General features: G+C 47.8%; 1 protein-coding gene and 1 long non-coding RNA gene across 3 annotated transcripts in view; one reads left to right on the top strand and one right to left on the bottom strand.

Moving 5' to 3' along the window:
* Positions 1-25,338, bottom strand: part of LOC121542067 (ferroxidase HEPHL1) — an 85,531-nt gene that overhangs the window by 17,100 nt on the left and 43,093 nt on the right. Inside the window, exons 6-13 of the mRNA XM_045213707.1 lie at positions 20,000-20,180; positions 17,362-17,501; positions 16,844-16,975; positions 16,535-16,740; positions 10,798-10,942; positions 9,690-9,902; positions 8,379-8,595; positions 5,723-5,862 (exon numbers count right to left, since the gene is read on the bottom strand). Of these exons, the coding sequence (XP_045069642.1) occupies positions 5,723-5,862; positions 8,379-8,595; positions 9,690-9,902; positions 10,798-10,942; positions 16,535-16,740; positions 16,844-16,975; positions 17,362-17,501; positions 20,000-20,180 (1,374 nt within the window). The remainder of the gene's footprint in view (positions 1-5,722; positions 5,863-8,378; positions 8,596-9,689; positions 9,903-10,797; positions 10,943-16,534; positions 16,741-16,843; positions 16,976-17,361; positions 17,502-19,999; positions 20,181-25,338) is intronic.
* LOC123483518 lies at positions 18,568-19,698 on the top strand. Of its 2 annotated transcripts, XR_006658294.1 has the most exons (4): positions 18,568-18,869; positions 18,912-19,085; positions 19,128-19,391; positions 19,434-19,698. It is a non-coding gene; the product is annotated as an uncharacterized LOC123483518 (long non-coding RNA). The 2 variants fall into 2 exon arrangements; XR_006658293.1 differs by having other exon boundaries at positions 18,568-19,085.

The raw sequence follows: 25,338 nt of genomic DNA, 5'->3' as shown, positions 1-25,338 counted from the left end.
GATTCATCAGAGAAAATGACTCTACCCCAGTCCTCAGCAGCAATCCCTGTACCTTTTGCAGAATATCAGTCTGCCCCTGATGTTTTTCCTGGAGAGAAGTGGCTTCTTTGCTGCCCTTCTTGACACCAGGCCATCCTCCAAAAGTCTTTGCCTCACTGTGCGTGCAGATGCCCTCACACCTGCCTGCTGCCATTCCTGAACAAGCTCTGCACTGGTGGTGCCCCGATCCCGCAGCTGAATCAACTTTAGGAGACGGTCCTGGTGCTTGCTGGGCTTTCTTGGGCACCCTGACGCCTTCTTTACAACAATTGAACCTCTCTCCTTGAAGTTCTTGATGATCCGATAAATGGTTGATTTAGGTGCAATCTTACTAGCAGCAATATCCTTGCCTGTGAAGCCCTTTTTGTGCAAAGTAATGATGACATCACGTGTTTCCTTGCAGGTAACCATGGTTGACAGAGGAAGAACAATGATTTCAAGCACCACCCTCCTTTTAAAGCTTCCAGTCTGTTATTCTGACTCAATCAGCATGACAGAGTGATCTCCAGCCTTGTCCTCATCAACACTCTCACCTGTGTAAAACATTTAGTCTACCTCTTTTCTCTGTGTAAAACATTTAGTCCCCTTTTCTCTCTGTAAAACATTTAGTCTACCTCTTTTCTCTGTGTAAAACATTTAGTCCCATTCTATCTGATTTAGTCCCATTTTCTCTGTGTAAAACATTTAGTCCCCTTTTCTCTGTGTAAAACATTTAGTATACCTATTTTCTCTGTGTAAAACATTTAGTCTACCCCTTTTCTCTGTGTAAAACATTTAATTCCCTTTTTGCAGTGTAAATCATTTAGTCCCCTTTTCTCTGTGTAAAACATTTAGTCCCCTTTTTGCTGTGTAAATCATTTAGTCCCCTTTTCTCTGTGTAAAACATTGAGTCCCCTTTTTGCTGTGTAAATCATTTAGTCCCATTTCCTCTGTGTAAAACATTTAGTATACCTCTTTTCTCTGTGTAAAACATTTAGTCCCCTTTTCTCTGTGTGAAACATTTAGTCTACCCCCTTTTCTCTGTGTAAAACATTTAGTCCCCTTTTCTCTGTGTAAAACATTTAGTCCCATTTTCTCTGTGTAAAACATTTAGTCTACCTCTTTTCTCTGTGTAAACGTTTAGTCCCCTTTTCTCTGTGTAAAACATTTAGTCTACCTCTTTTCTCTGTGTAAAACATTTAGTCTACCCCCTTTCTCTGTGTAAAACATTTAATTCCCTTTTTGCTGTGTAAAACATTTAGTCCCCTGAGTTTATCAGGAAGTGTATAGGAGATGTACCCACTGTGACTTTTAAAACCTACCCTAACCAGAAACCGTGGATAGATGGCAGCATTCGTGCAAAACTGAAAGCGTGAACCACCGCATTTAACCATGGCAAGGTGACTGGGAACATGGCCGAATACAAACAGCGTAGTTATTCCCTCCGCAAGGCAATCAAACAGTCAAAACGTTAGTATAGGGACGAAGTGGAGTCGCAATTCAACGGCTCAGACACGAGACGTATGTGGCAGGGTCTACAGACAATCACGGACTACAAAAGGAAACCCAGCCACGTCACGGACACCGACGTCTTGCTTCCGGACAAGCTAAACACCTTCTTCACTCGCTTTGAGGATAACACAGTGCCACTGACACGGCCCGCTACCAAGGACTGTGGGCTCTCGTTCTCCGTGGCCGACGTGAATAAGACATTTAAGGGTGGTAAGCCTCACAAGGCTGCCGGCCCAGATGGCATTCCTAGCCACGTCCTCAGAGCATGCGCAGACCAGCTGTCTGGTGTGTTTACAGACATATTCAATCTCTCCCTATCCCAGTCTGCTGTCCCCACATTCAAGATAGCCACCATTGTCCCTGTACCCAAGAAAGCAAAGGTAACTGAACTAAATGACTATCGCCCCGTAGCACTCACTTCTGTCATCATAAAGGGCTTTGAGAGACTAGTCAAGGATCATATCACCTCTACCTTACCTGTCACCCTAGACCCACTTCAATTTGCTTACCGCCCCAATAGATCCACAGACGATGCAATCGCCATGACACTGCACACTGCCCTATCCCATCTGGACAAGAGGAATACCTATGTAAGAATGCTGTTCATTGACTACAGCTCAGCCTTCAACACCATAGTACCCTCCAAGCTCATCATTAAGCTCGAGGCCCTGGGTCTGAACCCCGCCCTGTGCAACTGGGTCCTGGATTTCCTGACGGGCCACCCCCAGGTGGTGAAGGTAGGAAACAACACCTCCACTTCACTGATCCTCAACACTGGGGCCCCACAAGGGTGCGTGCTCAGCCCCCTTCTGTACTCCCTGTTCACCCATTACTGCATGCCAAGCACGCCTCCAACTCAATCATCAAGTTTGCAGACGACACAACAATAGTAGGCTTGATTACCAACAATGACGAGACAGCCTACAGGGAGGAGGTGAGGGCTATGGGAGTGTGGTGCCAGGAAAATAACCTCTCACTCAACGTCAACAAAACAAAGGAGATGATCGTGGACTTCAGCAGAGGGAGAACCCTCCTATCCACATCGACGGGACCGCAATGGAGAAGGTGGAAAGCTTCAAGTTCCTCTGCGTACACATCACTGACAAACTGAAATGGTCCACCCACGCAGACAGTGTGGTGAAGAAGGCGCAACAGAGCCTCTTCAACCTCAGGAGGCTGAAGAAATTTGGCTTGGCACCTAAAACCCTCACAAACTTTTACAGATGCACAATTGAGAGCATCTTGTCGGGCTGTATCACCGCCTGGTACGGCAACTGCACCACCCGCAACCGCAGGGCTCTCCAGAGGGCGGTGCGGTCTGCACAACGCATCACCGGGGGCAAACTACCCGCCCTCCAGGACACCTACAGCAACCGATGTCACAGGAAGGCCAAAAAGATCATCAAGGACAACAACCACCCGAGCCACTGCCTGTTCACCCCACTATCATCCAGAAGGCGAGGTCAGTACAGGTGCATCAAAGCTGGGACAGAGAGACTGAAAAACAGCTTCTATCTCAAGGCCATCAGACTGTTAAATAGCCATCACTAGCACATTAGAGGCTGCTGCCTATCTACACTACCGTTCAAAAGTTTGGGGTCACTTAGAAATGTCCTTGTTTTCGAAAGAAAAGCTATTTTTTTGTCCATTAAATAACATAAAATTGATCAGAAATACAGTGTAGACATTGTTAATGTTGTAAATGGCTATTGTAGCTGGAAATGGCTGATTTTTAATGGAATATCTACATAGGCGCACAGAGGCCCATTATCAGCAACCATCAGTCCTGTGTTCCAATGGCACGTTGTGTTTGCTAATCCAAGTTGATCAATTAAAAGGCTAATTGATCATTAGAAAACCCTTTTGCAATTATGTTAGCACAGCTGAAACCGTTGTGCTGATTAAAGAAGCAATAAAACTGGCCTTCTTGAGACTAGTTGAGTATCTGGAGCATCAGCAATTGTGTGTTCGATTACAGGCTCAAAATGGCCAGAAACAAATAATTTTCTTCTGAAACTCGTCAGTCTATTCTTGATCTGAGAAATGAAGGCTATTCCATGCGAGAAATTGACAAGAAACTGAAGATCTCGTACAACGCTGTGTACTACTCCCTTCACAGAACAGCGCAAACTGGCTCTAACCAGAATAGAAAGAGGAGTGGGAGGCCCCGGTGCACAACTGAGCAAGAGGACAAATACAATAGTGTCTAGTTTGAGAAACAGACCCCTCACAGGTCCTCAACTGGCAGCTTCATTAAATAGTACCCGCAAACACCAGTCTCAACGTCAACAGTGAAGAGGCGACTCCGGGATGCTGACCTTCTAGGCAGAGTTGCAAAGAAAAAGCCATTCTCAGACTGGCCAATAAAAATAAAAGATTTAGATGGGCAAAAGAACACAGACACTGGACAGAGGAAGATTGGAGAAAAGTGTTATGGACAGACTAATCGAAGTTTGAGGTGTTCGGATCACAAAGAACAACATTTGTGAGACGCAGACCAAATGAAAAGATGCTTGAGGTGTGCTTGATGCTATCTGTCAAGCATGGTGGAGGCAATGTGATGGTCTGGGGGTGCTTTGGTGGTGGTAAAGTGGGAGATGTGTACAGGGTACACATTTCCTCCTACAACAGGACAATGACCCAAAGCACAGCTACAAACTATGCAATAACTATTTAGGGAAGAAGCAGTCAGCTGGTATTCTGTCTATAATGGAGTGATATTTATTAAGTTATTTTTTTCATTTCAGCTGGTATTTTTTTCATTTCACTTCACCAATTTGGACTATTTAGCATATGTCCATTACATGAAATCCAAATAAAAATCAATTTAAATTACAGGTTGTAATGCACCAAAATAAGAAATTAGCTATAACTGGGCTAATAACTCACTAACTAGCAAATAATATGAACAAAATGTGCACATGTGGCTACATGCAGCTCTCTCTTTGATCTAAAAACAAGCGCATCTACTCATTTTACGACCGCTCATGCTGTAAACACAGTCCAGTTCAAAGTAAATGGCACAGATCCATATATGGCAATGGTCTATTTGCATATAGGCCTACTGCAGCTCTGATTGGTAGAGTCACTTTTAATGCAATATAATCCTACTCCAATGCGCTCTGCCTACAAGAAAATCTATTGCACAGTTAGTTTTGCATAGTTAATTTTGTTTTGGTACGTTACATTGAAAGTGGCTAATATAGTGCGTTGATTTGAGCCCAATTCCCACAGCAGAGCGAAACACTAACACTAGTGTTAACTAAAGTGGAAAACTCTAGAAAGTTGAGTGAAGTTCAATCTCATGCTTCTCTGTGGGGGCTGATGTTTCATCTGCGTGGCAGTCCGAGGGGAGCTGCGTGCAGTTTAGAGGGAACATTGCATAAAAACATATAGTGCAATCAGTATATCATAGAGGTTTTGCAAAATGCCACAAAGCAGGACTACATTTATTTTCAGATCTCACACCCCACTCAATACACCGGAACCCGTCATAGAGGGTATTGTTCGGCGCGCGAATCCCAGACTCGCTCTCTTCGTGGCCAATTATGTGTGAAACACATCTCACTGACCTAGGAATCCCTCGGATATGATGAAAACAAACCCAGAGGTCCCCCAGTGTGAAGTTCGCCTTTTAAGGAAGTTATTGAAAGACCTCCAAATAACCTATAATTTCCGTTCTCAGAGCATAAATAAAACCTCCCAGGAAATCTTTCAAGGAACCAGAGTAAAACGTTCTCAGAACCTCCTGCAACCTAAAAATAAACGTTCCCAGAACAGGCAAAATGTTCAGTTCGGTTCTCAGAACGTTTTTTAAAAAAACGTTCAGTTTTAAACAAGCGATGTGAAACCAAAAACATACGTTCCCATAACTTCCAAGGAACCAAATGTGCTAGACGGGATTTTGATCTGCTGCCAGAATGGTTCATTTGTTCAGTGAATGCTTTACAGAGACGGAAAGCAGCCACAGAATTGGTCTTCTACACTGTGTCTCAATAATCCCGCCTTCTTCCTGAAGTGTGAACTCTTTCACTTCCCTTCATGGATTTGAAAGGAAATGACTCAACTCACTACAGCCCTACAGCAATCCAATGCTTTTATATTTGTTGGAAATAGTGAATGAGTGCACACTTCAGGAGGAAGGGGATATTATTGGGACGCATCCTCAGGAACCCCCCTCCTCCCCACCTACCCAGAATGCCGAGGTGCAGTTGTTCAGGCTGCAGTTCCGTCTGTGTCCTGAAGGTGTCATCAGTGTACTGTCTATACACTGCCTTCTTATAGCGAGGACCAATACGATTCTCTCCCCTGCCCACGAATATACTGCCTGGACTGGGACACAACCAACAAAAACATTCAAAATTATGAATGAATGAATCTCACACACACACACACGCGCACGCGCACGCGCACGCACACGCACACACACACACACACACACACACCCCCCCCACTCTCCTCCCTCTCCTTCTCTCTCTACCTGTCCTCCTCTGTAGCATGGTGTTTCTCTACCTTTCCTCCTCTGTAGCATGGTGCTTCTCTAGTTCCCAAGCCCGGTCAGGTGAATAGTCCCTACCTGTCCTCCTCTGTAGCATGGTGTTTCTCTAGTTCCCAAGCCCGGTCAGGTGAATAGTCCCTACCTGTCCTCCTCTGTAGCATGGTGCTTCTCTAGTTCCCAAGCCCGGTCAGGTGAATAGTCCCTACCTGTCCTCCTCTGTAGCATGGTGTTTCTCTAGTTCCCAAGCCCGGTCAGGTGAATAGTCCCTACCTGTCCTCCTCTGTAGCATGGTGCTTCTCTAGTTCCCAAGCCCGGTCAGGTGAATAGTCCCTACCTGTCCTCCTCTGTAGCATGGTGCTTCTCTAGTTCCCAAGCCCGGTCAGGTGAATAGTCCCTACCTGTCCTCCTCTGTAGCATGGTGTTTCTCTAGTTCCCAAGCCCGGTCAGGTGAATAGTCCCTACCTGTCCTCCTCTGTAGCATGGTGCTTCTCTAGTTCCCAAGCCCGGTCAGGTGAATAGTCCCTACCTGTCCTCCTCTGTAGCATGGTGCTTCTCTAGTTCCCAAGCCCGGTCAGGTGAATAGTCCCTACCTGTCCTCCTCTGTAGCATGGTGCTTCTCTAGTTCCCAAGCCCGGTCAGGTGAATAGTCCCTACCTGTCCTCCTCTGTAGCATGGTGCTTCTCTAGTTCCCAAGCCCGGTCAGGTGAATAGTCCCTACCTGTCCTCCTCTGTAGCATGGTGCTTCTCTAGTTCCCAAGCCCGGTCAGGTGAATAGTCCCTACCTGTCCTCCTCTGTAGCATGGTGCTTCTCTAGTTCCCAAGCCCGGTCAGGTGAATAGTCTCTACCTGTCCTCCTCTGTAGCATGGTGCTTCTCTAGTTCCCAAGCCCGGTCAGGTGAATAGTCCCTACCTGTCCTCCTCTGTAGCATGGTGCTTCTCTAGTTCCCAAGCCCGGTCAGGTGAATAGTCCCTACCTGTCCTCCTCTGTAGCATGGTGCTTCTCTAGTTCCCAAGCCCGGTCAGGTGAATAGTCCCTACCTGTCCTCCTCTGTAGCATGGTGCTTCTCTAGTTCCCAAGCCCGGTCAGGTGAATAGTCCCTACCTGTCCTCCTCTGTAGCATGGTGCTTCTCTAGTTCCCAAGCCCGGTCAGGTGAATAGTCCCTACCTGTCCTCCTCTGTAGCATGGTGCTTCTCTAGTTCCCAAGCCCGGTCAGGTGAATAGTCCCTACCTGTCCTCCTCTGTAGCATGGTGCTTCTCTAGTTCCCAAGCCCGGTCAGGTGAATAGTCCCTACCTGTCCTCCTCTGTAGCATGGTGCTTCTCTAGTTCCCAAGCCCGGTCAGGTGAATAGTCCCTACCTGTCCTCCTCTGTAGCATGGTGTTTCTCTAGTTCCCAAGCCCGGTCAGGTGAATAGTCCCTACCTGTCCTCCTCTGTAGCATGGTGCTTCTCTAGTTCCCAAGCCCGGTCAGGTGAATAGTCCCTACCTGTCGTCCTCTGTAGCATGGTGCTTCTCTAGTTCCCAAGCCCGGTCAGGTGAATAGTCCCTACCTGTCGTCCTCTGTAGCATGGTGCTTCTCTAGTTCCCAAGCCCGGTCAGGTGAATAGTCCCTACCTGTCGTCCTCTGTAGCATGGTGTTTCTCTACCTGTCCTCCTCTGTAGCATGGTGCTTCTCTAGTTCCCAAGCCCGGTCAGGTGAATAGTCCCTACCTGTCCTCCTCTGTAGCATGGTGCTTCTCCAGTTCCCAAGCCCGGTCAGGTGAATAGTCCCTACCTGTCCTCCTCTGTAGCATGGTGCTTCTCTAGTTCCCAAGCCCGGTCAGGTGAATAGTCCCTACCTGTCCTCCTCTGTAGCATGGTGCTTCTCTAGTTCCCAGGCCCGGTCAGGTGAATAGTCCCTACCTGTCCTCCTCTGTAGCATGGTGCTTCTCTAGTTCCCAGGCCCGGTCAGGTGAATAGTCCCTACCTGTCCTCCTCTGTAGCATGGTGTTTCTCTAGTTCCCAGGCCCGGTCAGGTGAATAGTCCCTACCTGTCCTCCTCTCTAGCATGGTGCTTCTCTAGTTCCCAGGCCCGGTCAGGTGAATAGTCCCTACCTGTCCTCCTCTGTAGCATGGTGTTTCTCTAGTTCCCAAGCCCGGTCAGGTGAATAGTCCCTACCTGTCCTCCTCTGTAGCATGGTGTTTCTCTAGTTCCCAAGCCCGGTCAGGTGAATAGTCCCTACCTGTCCTCCTCTGTAGCATGGTGCTTCTCTAGTTCCCAAGCCCGGTCAGGTGAATAGTCCCTACCTGTCCTCCTCTGTAGCATGGTGCTTCTCTAGTTCCCAAGCCCGGTCAGGTGAATAGTCCCTACCTGTCCTCCTCTGTAGCATGGTGCTTCTCTAGTTCCCAAGCCCGGTCAGGTGAATAGTCCCACTCCACCTCCTCGGCGCTGATGTAATAACGCACCACGGCTGAGGCAGAGGGGTGTGTCTGTTTTACGCTGCTCTCAGAGCAGGACTTCACAAAGTACTGCTGTCTCATCCCTCCATTATAGTGGTCAGTCACTCTGCAGCTCACCTCAAATACACCTAGAGACACAGGGTTAAAGGTCAGGGGTCAGTCACTCTGCAGCTCACCTCAAATACACCTAGAGACACAGGGTTATAGGTCAGGGGTCAGAGGTCAGGGGTAATAGGTCAAGGGTAATAGGTCAGGGGTCAGAGGTTAGAGGTCAGAGGTCAGGGGTTAGAGGGTAGAGGTCAGGGGTTAGAGGTCAGGGGTAAGAGGTCAGGGGTAAGAGGTCAGGGGTTAGAGGTCAGGGGTTAGAGGTCAGGGGTTAGAGGTCAGGGGTAAGAGTTGTGAAAAACAAATTAATAACAGTGTTTTCCACCGTCAGCAGCATCACTGAGTTTAAATCTGAAACATGAAGTCATTTCTGAATATACATGACAGTTTGACTCAGTGATCCTGCTGGTGATATACACCTCCCTGTTTATCTCAATGTTGACCAGTGTGGTATTGAAACTTTTTCAGCGGGGGACCCCCTTTTTTCCCGCAATAATTTCTCGCCACATCACACCACACCAAATATGACACAATCTTAAAATTGGTACATTTTGATATTTTCATCTCTTATCAAAATTAAATGAAACCAAATATACATTTAGTAAATATATATATATTTTCTAATTATCTTTCTCAAAAATGCTTGTATTGTTGTCTCATACAATAATAATAACTAATAACTCTTAAATGTTTTGTTCCTACCATTTTATAGATTTTTTTGGCGACCTTTGAACTTTGAACACCGACCAGGAGCAACAATACAGTTTTACTTTGGTTTATGATCCAATCTCCAACTTAGAGGTCACAGGAAAGTGGCTGTGAGGTCACAGGAAAGTGGCTGTGAGGTCACAGGAAAAGTGGCTGTGAGGTCACAGAGAAAGTGGCTGTGAGGTCACAGAGAAAGTGGCTGTGAGGTCACAGAGAAAGTGGCTGTGAGGTCACAGAGAAAGTGGCTGTGAGGTCACAGAGAAAGTGGCTGTGAGGTCACAGGAAAGTGGCTGTGAGGTCACAGGAAAGTGGCTGTGAGGTCACTTAATTGAGATCATCCATTAAAAACAACAGGAACTCTCTGTCCCAACCAACAGCGGGGCGCGGACACTGCCGTGTGTGGACGTACCAGGTCTGTGCGGCAGCATGCTGACGGTTGCGGTGGTGTGGGGGAACAGGCTGAGTGTATCTCTGGTAGTGCCGTGTCTCTGGAAGGTGTTCCCCTCCCAGTACACCCCATGGATATCAACCTCCGTACCCATCCCAAAAGTGTACCACACAACCCTGTCCCCGGAACACATATCCAGGCCTGGAAGGTTCCCATACATGAAGCCGTTCACCGCTGAGAGAGGATGGAGAGAGGAGGAGAGAGGAGAGAGGGGAGAGAGGAGGAGAGGAGAGGAGAGGAGAGGAGAGGAGAGGAGAGGAGAGGAGAGGAGAGGAGAGGAGAGGAGAGGAGAGGAGAGGAGAGGAGAGGGAGAGGAGAGGAGAGGAGAGGAGAGGAGAGGAGAGAGGGGAGAGGGAAGAGGAGGAGAGAGGAGAGGAGAGAGGAGAGAGGAGAGGAGGGAGGAGGAGAGAGGAGAGGAGATGAGAGAGGAGGAGAGAGAGGAGGGTAGGAGGAGAGGAGGGGAGAGAGGAGAGAGGAGGAGAGAGGAGGGGAGAGAGAGGAGAGGACGGGAGAGAGGAGAGGAGGAGAGAGGAGGGGAGAGGGGAGAGGGAGGAGAGAGGAGAGAGGGGAGAGAGGTGGAGAGAGGAGAGAGGGAGAGGGTGGAGAGAGGAGAGAGGGAGAGAGGGGAGATGGGAGAGGGGAGAGGAGGAGAGAGGAGAGGAGGGGAGAGAGGAGAAGGGGGAGAGAGGAGAAGAGAGGAGAGAGGGGAGAGGAGAAGAGAGAGAGGAGGAGAGAGGAGATGAGGGGAGAGAGGAGGAGAGGAAGAGAGGAGGGGAGAGAGGAGGAGAGGAGGGGAGAGAGGAGGAGAGGAGGGGAGAGAGGGGAGAGGGGAGGAGAGAGAGGAGGGGAGAGGAGGGAAGAGAGGAGAGGAAGGGAGAGAGAGAGGAGAGGAGGGGAGGGAAGAGAGGAGAGAGAATATGAACAACTACACGCAGAGGAGATATAGAGAAATAGTAAAAGGTTGACGGCAACTAAAGTAAAATAGTTGAACAGGTGCTAACTAATGGAAAGTATTTAGGTCCAATAACTTAATGGGTAAAGTATAGAAGCGGTGTGTGTGTATTAATACCGTGCATCTTGTTGCTCTCCTGAAAGTCTTGCTTGTCTGGGTCTGACTGGTCCGATCCATAGGTCTCGATGTTCCTCTGAAGGTACCAGCTCAGGTTCTCATCCATTATAGAGAACAGCAGGAACAACTCCCTGTCCACCTCCCTCTGCACCACACACACACACACACACACACACACACACACACACACACACACACACACACACATACACATACACATACACACATACACACACACACACACACACACACACACACACACACACACATACACATACACATACACATACACATACACACATACACACACACACACACACACACACAGACACAGACACACACACACATACACACACACACACACATAAATTATAAGAGCAATGCTATGATGTGTGTGTGTGTGTGTGTGTGTGTGTGTGTGTGTGTGTGTGTGTGTGTGTGTGTGTGTGTGTGCGCTTGTATGTACAGTAGCTAATGTAAAAAGGATTTTCACAAATTCACATAGAAATGAAGTTCACTTCTGTTGTTGTTATGCTGGGTCTTTGATATGAATGAATGTGTTTCTACTTTGTTGGGTTGATTTTCGTTAAATAAACTTCTCTCTGAATTGTGTGTCCTTGTCTTCATTGTGAAAACTGGTTATATTGTACTGTCTGGTATTTACATGGAACCACTTTGCTATATTGAACTGTACGGTTTCATTTTATTGCCTTCTGACCTCGTATCTGTGAAGGTGGTACCATGTAAAAATGTATGGACAGATTTGCTGTTGTCTTTATGGGATGGAGTCGTTCAATGCAGTGGTACCTCACAAGTAACTATCAATCAATCAATCACATTTTATTTATAAAGCCCTTTTTACATCAGCAGATGTCACTAAGTGCTATACAGAAACCCAGCCTAAAACCCCAAACAGCAGCAATGCAGATGTAGAAACACGGTGGCTAGGAAAAACTCCCTAAAAAGGCAGGAACCTAGGAAGAAACCTAGAGAGGAACCAGGCTCTGAGGCGTGGCCAGTCCCCTTCTGGCTGTGCCTGGTGGAGATTATAACAGTACATGGCCATTAAGGACAGATCTTTCTCCAAGATGTTGCAACAGGTCAGTACATCAGGAGTAAATGTCACTTAGCTTTTCATAGCAGGGCATTGAGAGGTTGAAATAACAGGTGCGGTAGAGAGAGAGAGTTTAAAACAGCAGGTCTGGGACAAGGTAGCACGTCCGGTGAACAGGTCAGGGTTCCATAGCCGCAGGGAGAAGAGTGGAAACTGGAGCAGCAGCACGACCAGGTGGATTCAAATTTTTTGGTTTTAGTCAGGATTCTAGCAGCCATATTTAGTACTAAAGGAAGTTTATTTAGTGCTTTATCCGGGTAGCCGGAGAGTAGAGCATTGCAGTAGACTAATCTAGAAGTGACAAAAGCATGGATTAGCTTTTCAGCATCATTTTTGGACAAAGAGTTTCTGATTTTTTCAATGTTCGAAGATGGAAAAAAAGCTGTCCTTGAAATATTCTTGATATGTTCGTCAAAAGAGAGATCAGGATCCAGAGTAACGTCGAGGTCCTTCACAGTTTTATTTGAGACGACTCTATAACCATCAAGAATAATTGTCAGATCCAACAGAAGATCTCTTTGTTTCTTATGACCTAGAACTAGCATCTCTGTTTTGTCCGAGTTTAAAAATAAAACATTTGCCGCCATCCAGTTCCTTATATTCAACATAGGAGGGCCAAGCACAGGAAGTAGCTCTTTCAGTAGTTTAGTTGGAATAGGGTCCAGTATGCAGCTGGAAGGTTTAGAGGCCATGACTATTTTCATGAATGTGTCAAGAGATACAGGATTAAAAAACTTGAGTGTCTCCATTGATCCGAGGTCCTGGCAGTTCTGTGTGTCTCCATTGATCCGAGGTCCTGGCAGTTCTGAGTGTCTCCATTGATCCGAGGTCCTGGCAGTTCTGTGCAGACTCAGGACAGCTGAGCTTTTGAGAAATACGCAGATTCAAAGAGGAGTCTGTAATTTGCTTTCTAATGATCATGATCTTTTCGTCGAAGAAGTTCATGAATTCATCACTGCTGAAGTGAAAGGCATCCTCTCTTGGGGAATGCTGCTTTTTAGTTAACTTTGCGACAGTATCAAATATACATTTTGGATTGTTCTTATTCTCCTCAATTAGGTTGGAAAAATAGGATGATCGAGCAGCAGTGAGGGCTCTTCGATATTGCTCTGTACTTTCTTTCCAAGCTAGTAGGAAGACTTCCAGTTTGGTGGAGCGCCATTTCTGTAAATTGACATTTGCTGTCGTAAATGTTAGCAACACCTCCACCTTTGCGGGATGCGCGGGGGATATGGTCACTAGTGTAACCAGGAGGAGAGGCCTCATTTAACACAGTAAATTTATCAGGCTTGAGCCATGTTTCAGTCAGGCCAATCACATCAAGATTATGATCAGTGATTAGTTCATTGACCATAACTGCCTTGGAAGTGAGGGATCTAACGTTAAGTAGCCCTATTATGAGATGTGAGATATCACAATCTCTTTCAATAATGACAGGAATGGAGGAGATCTTTATTCCAGTGAGATTGGTAAGGCGAACACCGCCATGTTTAGTTTTGCCCAACCTAGATCGAGGCACAGAAACACTGTCTGAGCAGTCACTGTAGCTGAGCTGACTACCCTGACTGTGCTAGTGGCAGACTCCACTAAGCTGGCCGGCTGGCTAACAGCCTGCTGCCTGGACTGTACCCTGTCTCACACCCACTGGTAAAGATGTTCAGCTGGCAGACAGACGCTGGAGTTTCAGACAGACGCTGGAGTTTCAGACAGACGCTGGAGTTTCAGACAGACGCTGGAGTTTCAGACAGACGCTGGAGTTTCAGACAGACGCTGGAGTTTCAGACAGACGCTGGAGTTTCAGAGAGACGCTGGAGTTTCAGACAGACGCTGGAGTTTCAGACAGACGCTGGAGTTTCAGACAGACGCTGGAGTTTCAGACAGACGCTGGAGTTTCTGACAGACGCTGGAGTTTCAGACAGACGCTGGAGTTTCAGACAGACGCTGGAGTTTCAGACAGACGCTGGAGTTTCTGACAGACGCTGGAGTTTCTGACAGACGCTGGAGTTTCTGACAGACGCTGGAGTTTCAGACAGACGCTGGAGTTTCTGACAGACGCTGGAGTTTCAGACAGACGCTGGAGTTTCTGAGGGACAGAGAGGGATTTGGCATAGGCACCTTGTTGCATTTTTAGTGGGACTGAAAAAAACGCCCGGAGCGTAAAATAACGTTATTAACCGGTTCCCATGCTTTTAATAACAACAGTTCTGTTCCTGAACATTAGAGATCACTTTCCTTCCTGGTTCTGATTCTGTTCCTTGAAAATGTTCGTTATTTTTCGGTTTTCGGTTCTGTTCCCTGAACCGGTTTCAACCCCTGCGTTTAAGACAAAATTGTTACTACGTATTTCGTTTTTGTTACTATGTAATTATTAACAGGCTGTCAAATGAAGGGTTACCAGAAGCTGTTTATCAGTCTCTCGGTCCCAGCTTTAATACACCTGTACTGTCTCTACCTTCTAGATGGTAGCAGGGTGAACAGTCCGTGGCTCGGGTGACTGGGGTCCTTGATGATCTTCTTGGCCTTCCTGTGACACCGGGTGCTGTAGGTGTCCTGGAGGGCAGGCAGTGTGCCCCCGGGTGATTTGTTGGGCTGAACGCACCACCCTCTGGAGAGCCCTGCGGAGGCGGACAGTGCAATTGCCGTACCAAGCGGTGATACAGCAAAACAGAATGCTCTCAATGGCACGTCTGTAAAAGTTTGTGATGGTCAAATAGAACAATTGCCGCACCAGGTGTTGATACAACAGGATGTTGGTGATACAACAGGATGTTGGTGATACAACAGGATGTTGGTGATACAACAGGATGTTGGTGATACAACAGGATGTTGGTGATACAACAGGATGGCACATCTGTAAAAGTTTGTGATGGTCAAATAGAACAATTGCCGCACCAGGTGTTGATACAACAGGATGTTGGTGATACAACAGGATGTTGGTGATACAACAGGATGTTGGTGATACAACAGGATGTTGGTGATACAACAGGATGTTGGTGATACAACAGGATGTTGGTGATACAACAGGATGTTGGTGATACAACAGGATGTTGGTGATACAACAGGATGTTGGTGATACAACAGGATGTTGGTGATACAACAGGATGGCACATCTGTAGAAGTTTGTGAGGGTCTTAAGGGCTCTGCTCTGCTCTGGCACCCCAATGGTGGAACAAGCTCCCTCACGACGCCAGGACAGCGGAGTCACTCACCACCTTCCGGAGACACTTGAAACCCTACCTCTTTAAGGAATACCTGGGATAGGATAAAGTAATCCTTCTACCCCCCCCTTACCCCACCACAAAGAAAGAAAAAAAAAACATATTGTAAAGTGGTTGTCCCACTGGCTATAAGGTGAATGCACCAATTTGTAAGTCGCTCTGGATAAGAGCGTCTGCTAAATGACGTAAATGTAAATGTAAGGGCCAAGACACATTTCTTGAGCCTGCTGAGGTTGAAAAGTTGTGCCTTCTTCACCACACTCTCTGTGTGAAGGGACCATTTCAGGTCATCAGTGATGTGCACGCCGAGGAAGCTTTTCCACTATGGCCCCGTTGATGTGGAATGGGGGGGGTGCTCTCTCTGCTTGTGTTGATAGAATTTCCGGAGCATTTTCCTCAGATTTCCTTTATTAAAGTCCCCAGTTACAATAAATGCAGTCTCAGGATATGTGGTTTCCAAGTCCAGTGTAGTTCCTTGAGAGATGTCGCGGTGTCAGCTGGTGGGGGAATGTATACGGCAGTGACTATAACCAAATAAAATTATCTCGGGAGGGAATGCGGTCGGCATTTGATGGTGAGGTATTCAGATTGGGAGAACAAAAGGACTTCCTGTACGTTACCACAATCACACCATGAGACATCTCTTTGTTTCCCTGAGAGTTTTTTGTTCCTGTCCGCGGACAGAGGGCAACGGGAGAACCCCGCTGGCTGTATGGATGGGGGCAATATATCCGGAGAGCCACGTTTCCTGTCCGCGGACAGAGGGCAACGGGAGAACCCCGCTGGTTGTATGGATGGGGGCAATATATCCGGAGAGCCACGTTTCCTGTCCGCGGACAGAGGGCAACGGGAGAACCCCGCTGGTTGTATGGATGGGGGCAATATATCCGGAGAGCCACGTTTCCTGTCCGCGGACAGAGGGCAACGGGAGAACCCCGCTGGTTGTATGGATGGGGGCAATATATCCGGAGAGCGTTTCCGTAAATCAGATTGTTAGTCTCTTATGTCTCTTTGGAAGGACATCCTCGCCCTGAGCTCATCTATTTTATTGTCCAAGTACTGAACGTTAGCTAATAATATACTCGGAAGAGGTAGGTGGAATGCAAGACTAAGATCCCACTCCTCCTCTTCCTCCTTCTCCGGCAGCAACGTTTTGATTGGATGGGGTTAGCCTCGGGTAGTCCAAACAAAGGATCCAGGTCCAGGAAGTCAAATTTCTGGTGAGTGACCGCCAATCTAATATCCCAAAGTAATTTTCTACTGTAGGTAATAGTACTAGAAACATTCTGAGCAAATAATGTAAAAATAAAACAAAAAAAACAATAGTGGTTAGGAGCTAGAAACAGGGCGACCGTATCTGTCGGCGCCATCTTTGTTGGCCATCTTGTTGTGGACTGTCATGTACCTGCTTGCCGTTGTCCCCCAGTGCTCCACGCCTACAGACCAGTAATGGTCCTGTGAGGCCGGCGTTGGTGTCCTCTACAGGGGAGGAGCCAGAGTAGTACAGGTAGGACACACAGGGAGGGTCAGAGAGGGAGGGGCCGTCCAACACCTGCCAGGTATAGGTGAACCTGGAGCCTGGGGACACAGCTGAACCTGGCTTCTCTACACCTGGGGGGACAATATATAAACACACACCACAGCCAGTCAGAGGAAAAAACATAACTGACGTAGGCCTTGAAATAGTGAGCGAGCATGTCTGTGTGTGTCTCACCGTCCTGGTAACTGGTTCCCTGGTAGTGTTTGTCGTAGTGGAGGCCGTGAGGCTGGATGCTGTAGCTCCTGTCTGCCTTGTTCAGAAACACCACCTGTAGGATGTCCCCTACCTCAGCCCTCAGCACCGGGCCTGGAGCACAGAGAGAGAGAGAGAGAGAGAGAGAGATAATATATGCAATTTAGCAGACACTTTATCCAAAGCAATATACAGTGGTCCCGGGAATCGAACCCACTACCCTGGTGTTATAAGCGCCATGCTCTACCAACTGACCTACAAAGGACCACAATGCACAATGAGATGAGAGAGAGTCACAGAGAAACAGAGAGAGAGTGGTAGAGAGAGAGAGACAGAGAGACAGAGAGACAGAGAGAGAGAGAGAGAGAGAGAGAGAGAGACAGAGAGACAGAGAGACAGAGAGAGAGAGAGAGAGACAGAGAGAGAGAGAGAGCAGAGAGAGAGAGAGAAAGAGAGAGAGAGAGAGAGAGAGAGAGAGAGAGAGAGACATCAGGTCTTACCCAGTATTCCCAGGTGTTGTGTTTCAGGGGTGAGAGGTTGTCTGGTAGTGAAGGTATCGTCTGTGTAGCCCTGATACACCACCTTCATATAGCGACCGCCTATCCGTCCATCACCACCACCGAAGAACACCTCAGAGGGACTGGGAGGAGGAGGAGGAGAGGAGGAGGGAAAAGAGAGAAGTAGAGGGGGATGAGACAGAGAGGAGAGAGAGATGAGACAGATAGGAGAGATGAGACAGAGAGGAGAGGAGAGATGAGACAGAGAGGAGAGAGAGATGAGACAGAGAGGAGAGGAGAGATGAGACAGAGAGGAGAGGAGAGAGGAGACAGAGAGGAGAGAGAGATGAGACAGAGAGGAGAGAGAGATGAGACAGAGAGGAGAGAGAGATGAGACAGAGAGGAGAGAGAGATGAGACAGAGAGGAGAGAGAGATGAGAGGAGAGGAGAGAGAGATGAGAGGAGAGAGGAGAGAGAGATGAGACAGAGAGGAGAGAGAGATGAGACAGAGAGGAGAGAGAGATGAGACAGAGAGGAGAGAGAGATGAGAGGAGAGAGGAGAGAGAGATGAGAGGAGAGAGGAGAGAGAGATGAGACAGAGAGGAGAGAGAGATGAGACAGAGAGGAGAGAGAGATGAGACAGAGAGGAGAGAGAGATGAGACAGAGAGGAGAGAGAGATGAGACAGAGAGGAGAGAGAGATGAGACAGAGAGGAGAGAGAGATGAGACAGAGAGGAGAGAGAGATGAGACAGAGAGGAGAGAGAGATGAGACAGAGAGATGGAGAGGAGGGTGACAATGTGGTTTCTCCAGCTTTGATGATTCATGATGAGGGAATTTCTCTGTACAGTGAAACTGAGCAGAGTATACAGAAGAGCTGGAGGACTGGAGCTGTTTAGAGTGGAGTGCTGAGTAAACACTACAAACACTACAGCCGCTCATACACACACACACACACACACACACACACACACACACACACCAGTGGAGGCAGCTGAGGGGAGGACGGCTCATTATAATGGCTGGAACGGAGACGATGGATTGGTATCAAACATGGCTTCCATGTGGTTGATACCAATCCATTGACTCCATTCCAGCCATTACTAAGAGCCGTCCTCCCCTCAGCAGCCTCCACTGACAGGCACGTACACTGTACAGAGGTTGGTGTGGGTGTCCGTTACCTGTCGGGCAGTGTGAGGGAGAGGTTGGTGTGGGTGTCCGTTACCTGTCGGGCAGTGTGAGGGAGAGGTTGGTGTGGGTGTCCGTTACCTGTCGGGCAGTGTGAGGGAGAGGTTGGTGTGGGTGTCTGTTACCTGTCGGGCAGTGTGAGGGAGAGGTTGGTGTGGGTGTCTGTTACCTGTCGGGCAGTGTGAGGGAGAGGTTGGTGTGGGTGTCTGTTACCTGTCGGGCAGTGTGAGGGAGAGGTTGGTGTGGGTGTCCGTTACCTGTCGGGCAGTGTGAGGGAGAGGTTGGTGTGGGTGTCTGTTACCTGTCGGGCAGTGTGAGGGAGAGGTTGGTGTGGGTGAGGGAGAGGTTGGTGTGGGTGAGGGAGAGGTTGGTGTGGGTGTCCGTTACCTGTCGGGCAGTGTGAGGGAGAGGTTGGTGTGTGTGAGGGAGAGGTTGGTGTGGGTGAGGGAGAGGTTGGTGTGGGTGTCCGTTACCTGTCGGGCAGTGTGAGGGAGAGGTTGGTGTGGGTGTCCGTTACCTGTCGGGCAGTGTGAGGGAGAGGTTGGTGTGTGTGAGGGAGAGGTTGGTGTGGGTGAGGGAGAGGTTGGTGTGGGTGTCCGTTACCTGTCGGGCAGTGTGAGGGAGAGGTTGGTGTGGATGTCTGTTACCTGTCGGGCAGTGTGAGGGAGAGGTTGGTGTGGGTGTCCGTTACCTGTCGGGCAGTGTGAGGGAGAGGTTGGTGTGGGTGTCTGTTACCTGTCGGGCAGTGTGAGGGAGAGGTTGGTGTGGGTGTCTGTTACCTGTCGGGCAGTGTGAGGGAGAGGTTGGTGTGGGTGTCCGTTACCTGTCGGGCAGTGTGAGGGAGAGGTTGGTGTGGGTGAGGGAGAGGTTGGTGTGGGTGAGGGAGAGGTTGGTGTGGGTGTCTGTTACCTGTCGGGCAGTGTGAGGGAGAGGTTGGTGTGGGTGAGGGAGAGGTTGGTGTGGGTGTCTGTTACCTGTCGGGCAGTGTGAGGGAGAGGTTGGTGTGGGTGAGGGAGAGGTTGGTGTGGGTGTCTGTTACCTGTCGGGCAGTGTGAGGGAGAGGTTGGTGTGGGTGTCCGTTACCTGTCGGGCAGTGTGAGGGAGAGGTTGGTGTGGGTGAGGGAGAGGTTGGTGTGGGTGAGGGAGAGGTTGGTGTGGGTGTCTGTTACCTGTCGGGCAGTGTGAGGGAGAGGTTGGTGTGGGTGTCCGTTACCTGTCGGGCAGTGTGAGGGAGAGGTTGGTGTGGGTGAGGGAGAGGTTGGTGTGGGTGTCTGTTACCTGTCGGGCAGTGTGAGGGAGAGGTTGGTGTGGGTGTCTGTTACCTGTCGGGCAGTGTGAGGGAGAGGTTGGTGTGGGTGTCTGTTACCTGTCGGGCAGTGTGAGGGAGAGGTTGGTGTGGGTGTCCGTTACCTGTCGGGCAGTGTGAGGGAGAGGTTGGTGTGGGTGTCCGTTACCTGTCGGGCAGTGTGAGGGAGAGGTTGGTGTGGGTGTCCGTTCTGGTAGGAGCGTAGTCCCAGGTGATGGTCTCTGCTGTCAGGTAGTACTTCCTGACTGGGCCAGCAGTCGGGGCTGCTGAGGGGCTGACACCACCGCCGCTGTCACAGGATACCACCTCATACAGCGCCTGCATACCGGCTGATACGCGCACACACACACACACACACACACACACACACACACACACACACACACACACACACACACACACACACACACACACACACACACACACACACACACACACACACAGAAAGGTAAGGACAGGACAGAGTGACAGTAGGCTGTGTATTATAAAACCTGTCATTAAGAAACACAGAGAGCGTGAGGTAGTCAGCTCAGACAGGAACCTGGGAGGTAGTCAGCTCAGACAAGAACCTGGGAGGTAGTCAGCTCAGACAGGAACCTGGGAGGTAGTCAGCTCAGACAGGAACCTGGGAGGTAGTCAGCTCAGACAAGAACCTGGGAGGTAGTCAGCTCAGACAGGAACCTGGGAGGTAGTCAGCTCAGACAAGAACCTGGGAGGTAGTCAGCTCAGACAGGAACCTGGGAGGTAGTCAGCTCAGACAAGAACCTGGGAGGTAGTCAGCTCAGACAAGAACCTGGGAGGTAGTCAGCTCAGACAGGAACCTGGGAGGTAGTCAGCTCAGACAGGAACCTGGGAGGTAGTCAGCTCAGACAGGAACCTGGGAGGTAGTCAGCTCAGACAGGAACCTGGGAGTGGCTAGATGGTACACTATCCTTCTCTCAGCACATATCCAAGCTGCAGGTTAAATCTAGACTTGGTTTTCTTTCACCTCAGCTGCCAAACTAACCCTGATTCAGATGACCATCCTACCCATGCTAGATTACAGAGACGTAATTTATAGATCGGCAGGTGAGGGTGCTCTCGAGTGGCTAGATGTTCTTTACCATTCGGCCATCAGATTTGCCCCCAATGCTCCTTATAGGACACATCACTGCACTCTATACTCCTCTGTAAACTGGTCATCTCTGTATACCCGTCACAAGACCCACTGGTTGATGCTTATTTATAAAACCCTCTTAGGCCTCACTCCCCCCTATCTGAGATACCTACTGCAGCCCTCATCCTCCACATACAACACCCGTTCTGCCAGTCACATTCTGTTAAAGGTCCCCAAAACACACACATCCCTGGGTCGCTCCTCTTTTCAGTTCTCTGCAGCTAGCGACTGGAACGAGCTGCAAAAAACACTCAAACTGGACAGTTTTATCTCCATCTCTTCATTCAAAGACTCAATCATGGACACTCTTACTGCCAGTTGTGGCTGCTTCACGTGATGTATTGTTGTCTCTACCTTCTTGCCCTTTGTGCTGTTGTCTGGTCCCAATAATGTTAGTACCATGTTTTGTGCTGCTAACATGTTGTGTTGCTACCATGTTGTTGTCATGTTGTGTTGCTACCATGTTGTTGTCATGTGGTGTTGCTACCATGTTGTTGTCATGTGGTGTTGCTACCATGTTGTTGTCATGTTGTGTTGCTACCATGTTATGTTGCTACCATGTTGTTGTCATGTGGTGTTGCTACCATGTTGTTGTCATGTTGTGTTGCTACCATGTTGTTGTCATGTTGTGTTGCTACCATGTTGTTGTCATGTTGTGTTGCTACCATGTTGTTGTCATGTGGTGTTGCTACCATGTTGTTGTCATGTTGTGTTGCTACCATGTTGTTGTCATGTTGTGTTGCTACCATGTTGTTGTCATGTTGTGTTGCTACCATGTTGTTGTCATGTGGTGTTGCTTCCATGTTGTTGTCATGTTGTGTTGCTACCATGTTGTTGTCATGTTGTGTTGCTACCATGTTGTTGTCATGTTGTGTTGCTACCATGTTGTTCTCATGTTGTGTTGCTACCATGTTGTTGTCATGTTGTGATGCTACCATGTTGTGCTGTTGCCATGTTGTGTTGCTACCAGGTTGTTGTCATGTTGTGTTGCTACCATGTTGTGCTGTTGTCATGTGGTGTTGCTACCATGTTGTGCTGTTGCCATGTTGTGTTGCTACCATGTTGTTGTCATGTGGTGTTGCTACCATGTTGTTGTCATGTGGTGTTGCTACCATGTTGTTGTCATGTTGCTACCATGTTGTTGTCATGTTGTGTTGCTACCATGTTATGTTGCTACCATGTTGTTGTCATGTGTTGCTACCATGTTGTTGTCATGTGGTGTTGCTACCATGTTGTTGTCATGTTGTGTTGCTACCATGTTGTTGTTATGTTGTGTTGCTACCATGTTGTTGTCATGTTGTGTTGCTACCATGTTGTTGTCATGTTGTGTTGCTACCACGTTGTTGTCATGTTGTGCTGCTACCATGTTGTTGTCATGTTGTGTTGCTACCATGTTGTTGTCATGTTGTGTTGCTACCATGTTGTTGTCATGTTGTGTTGCTACCATGTTGTTGCCATGTTGTGTTGCTACCATGTTGTTGCCATGTTGTGATGCTACCATGTTGTGCTGTTGCCATGTTGTGTTGCTACCATGTTGTTGTCATGTTGTGTTGCTACCATGTTGTGCTGTTGTCATGTGGTGTTGCTACCATGTTGTGCTGTTGCCATGTTGTGTTGCTACCATGTTGTTGTCATGTTGTGTTGCGACCATGTTGTTGTCATGTTATGTTGCTACCATGTTGTGTTGCTACCATGTTGTCATGTTGTGTTGCTACCATGTTGTTGTCATGTTGTGTTGCTACCATGTTGTTGTTATGTTGTGTTGCTACCATGTTGTTGTCATGTTGTGTTGCTACCATGTTGTTGTCATGTTGTGTTGCTACCACGTTGTTGTCATGTTGTGTTGCTACCATGTTGTTGTCATGTTGTGTTGCTACCATGTTGTTGTCATGTTGTGTTGCTACCATGTTGTTGTCATGTTGTGTTGCTACCATGTTGTTGCCATGTTGTGATGCTACCATGTTGTGCTGTTGCCATGTTGTGTTGCTACCATGTTGTTGTCATGTTGTGTTGCTACCATGTTGTGCTGTTGCCATGTTGTGTTGCTACCATGTTGTTGTCATGTTGTGTTGCTACCATGTTGTGCTGTTGTCATGTGGTGTTGCTACCATGTTGTTGTCATGTTGTGTTGCTACCATGTTGTGCTGTTGTCATGTGGTGTTGCTACCATGTTGTGCTGTTGCCATGTTGTGTTGCTACCATGTTGTTGTCATGTTGTGTTGCGACCATGTTGTTGTCATGTTATGTTGCTACCATGTTGTGTTGCTACCATGTTGTTGTCATGTTGTGTTGCTACCATGTTGTTGTCATGTTGTGTTGCTACCATGTTGTTGTCATGTTGTGTTGCTACCATGTTGTTGTCATGTTGTGTTGCTACCATGTTGTTGTCATGTTGTGTTGCTACCATGTTGTTGTCATGTTGTGTTGCTACCACGTTGTTGTCATGTTGTGCTGCTACCATGTTGTTGTCATGTTGTGTTGCTACCATGTTGTTGTCATGTTGCTACCATGTTGTTGTCATGTTGTGTTGCTACCATGTTGTTGTCATGTTGTGTTGCTACCATGTTGTTGCCATGTTGTGATGCTACCATGTTGTGCTGTTGCCATGTTGTGTTGCTACCATGTTGTTGTCATGTTGTGTTGCTACCATGTTGTGCTGTTGTCATGTGGTGTTGCTACCATGTTGTGCTGTTGCCATGTTGTGTTGCTACCATGTTGTTGTCATGTTGTGTTGCTACCATGTTGTTGTCATGTGGTGTTGCTACCATGTTGTTGTCATGTGGTGTTGCTACCATGTTGTTGTCATGTTGTGTTGCTACCATGTTGTTGTCATGTGGTGTTGCTTCCATGTTGTTGTCATGTGGTGTTGCTACCATGTTGTGCTGTTGCCATGTTGTGTTGCTACCATGTTGTTGTCATGTGGTGTTGCTACCATGTTGTTGTCATGTTGTGTTGCTACCATGTTGTTGTCATGTGGTGTTGCTTCCATGTTGTTGTCATGTGGTGTTGCTACCATGTTGTGCTGTTGCCATGTTGTGTTGCTACCATGTTGTTGTCATGTGGTGTTGCTACCATGTTGTTGTCATGTGGTGTTGCTACCATGTTGTTGTCATGTGGTGTTGCTACCATGCTGTGTTGGCATGTGTTGCTGCCATGCTATATTGTTGTCTTAGGTCTCTCTTTATGTAGTGTTGTGGCGTCTCTCTTTATGTAGTGTTGTGGTGTCTCTCTTTATGTAGTGTTGTGGTGTCTCTCTTTATGTAGTGTTGTGGTGTCTCTCTTTATGTAGTGTTGTGGCGTCTCTCTGTAGTGTTGTGGTGTCTCTCTTTATGTAGTGTTGTGGTGTCTCTTTATGTAGTGTTGTGGTGTCTCTCTTTATGTAGTGTTGTGGTGTCTCTTTATGTAGTGTTGTGGCGTCTCTCTTTATGTAGTGTTGTGGCGTCTCTCTTTATGTAGTGTTGTGGCGTCTCTCTTTATGTAGTGTTGTGGTGTCTCTCTTTATGTAGTGTTATGGTATCTCTATGTAGTGTTGTGGTGTCTCTCTTTATGTAGTGTTGTGGTGTCTCTCTTTATGTAGTGTTGTGGTGTCTCTCTTTATGTAGTGTTGTGGTGTCTCTCTTTATGTAGTGTTGTGGTGTCTCTTTATGTAGTGTTGTGGCGTCTCTCTTTATGTAGTGTTGTGGTGTCTCTATGTAGTGTTGTGGCGTCTCTCTTTATGTAGTGTTGTGGTGTCTCTCTTTATGTAGTGTTGTGGTGTCTCTCTTTATGTAGTGTTGTGGTGTCTCTCTTTATGTAGTGTTGTGGCGTCTCTCTTTATGTAGTGTTGTGGTGTCTCTCTTTATGTAGTGTTGTGGTGTCTCTCTTTATGTAGTGTTGTGGTGTCTCTCTTTATGTAGTGTTGTGGTGTCTCTTTATGTAGTGTTGTGGCGTCTCTCTTTATGTAGTGTTGTGGCGTCTCTCTTTATGTAGTGTTGTGGTGTCTCTCTTTATGTAGTGTTGTGGCGTCTCTCTTTATGTAGTGTTGTGGTGTCTCTCTTTATGTAGTGTTGTGGTGTCTCTCTTTATGTAGTGTTGTGGTGTATCTCTTTATGTAGTGTTGTGGTGTCTCTCTTTATGTAGTGTTGTGGTGTCTCTCTTTATGTAGTGTTGTGGTGTCTCTCTTTATGTAGTGTTGTGGTGTCTCTTTATGTAGTGTTGTGGCGTCTCTCTTTATGTAGTGTTGTGGTGTCTCTGTAGTGTTGTGGCGTCTCTCTTTATGTAGTGTTGTGGTGTCTCTCTTTATGTAGTGTTGTGGTGTCTCTCTTTATGTAGTGTTGTGGTGTCTCTCTTTA

The sequence above is a fragment of the Coregonus clupeaformis genome, unplaced genomic scaffold (assembly GCF_020615455.1).
Source record: "Coregonus clupeaformis isolate EN_2021a unplaced genomic scaffold, ASM2061545v1 scaf0143, whole genome shotgun sequence".
Classification (NCBI taxonomy): domain Eukaryota; kingdom Metazoa; phylum Chordata; class Actinopteri; order Salmoniformes; family Salmonidae; genus Coregonus; species Coregonus clupeaformis.
This window is presented reverse-complemented; position numbering and strand designations above follow the sequence as displayed.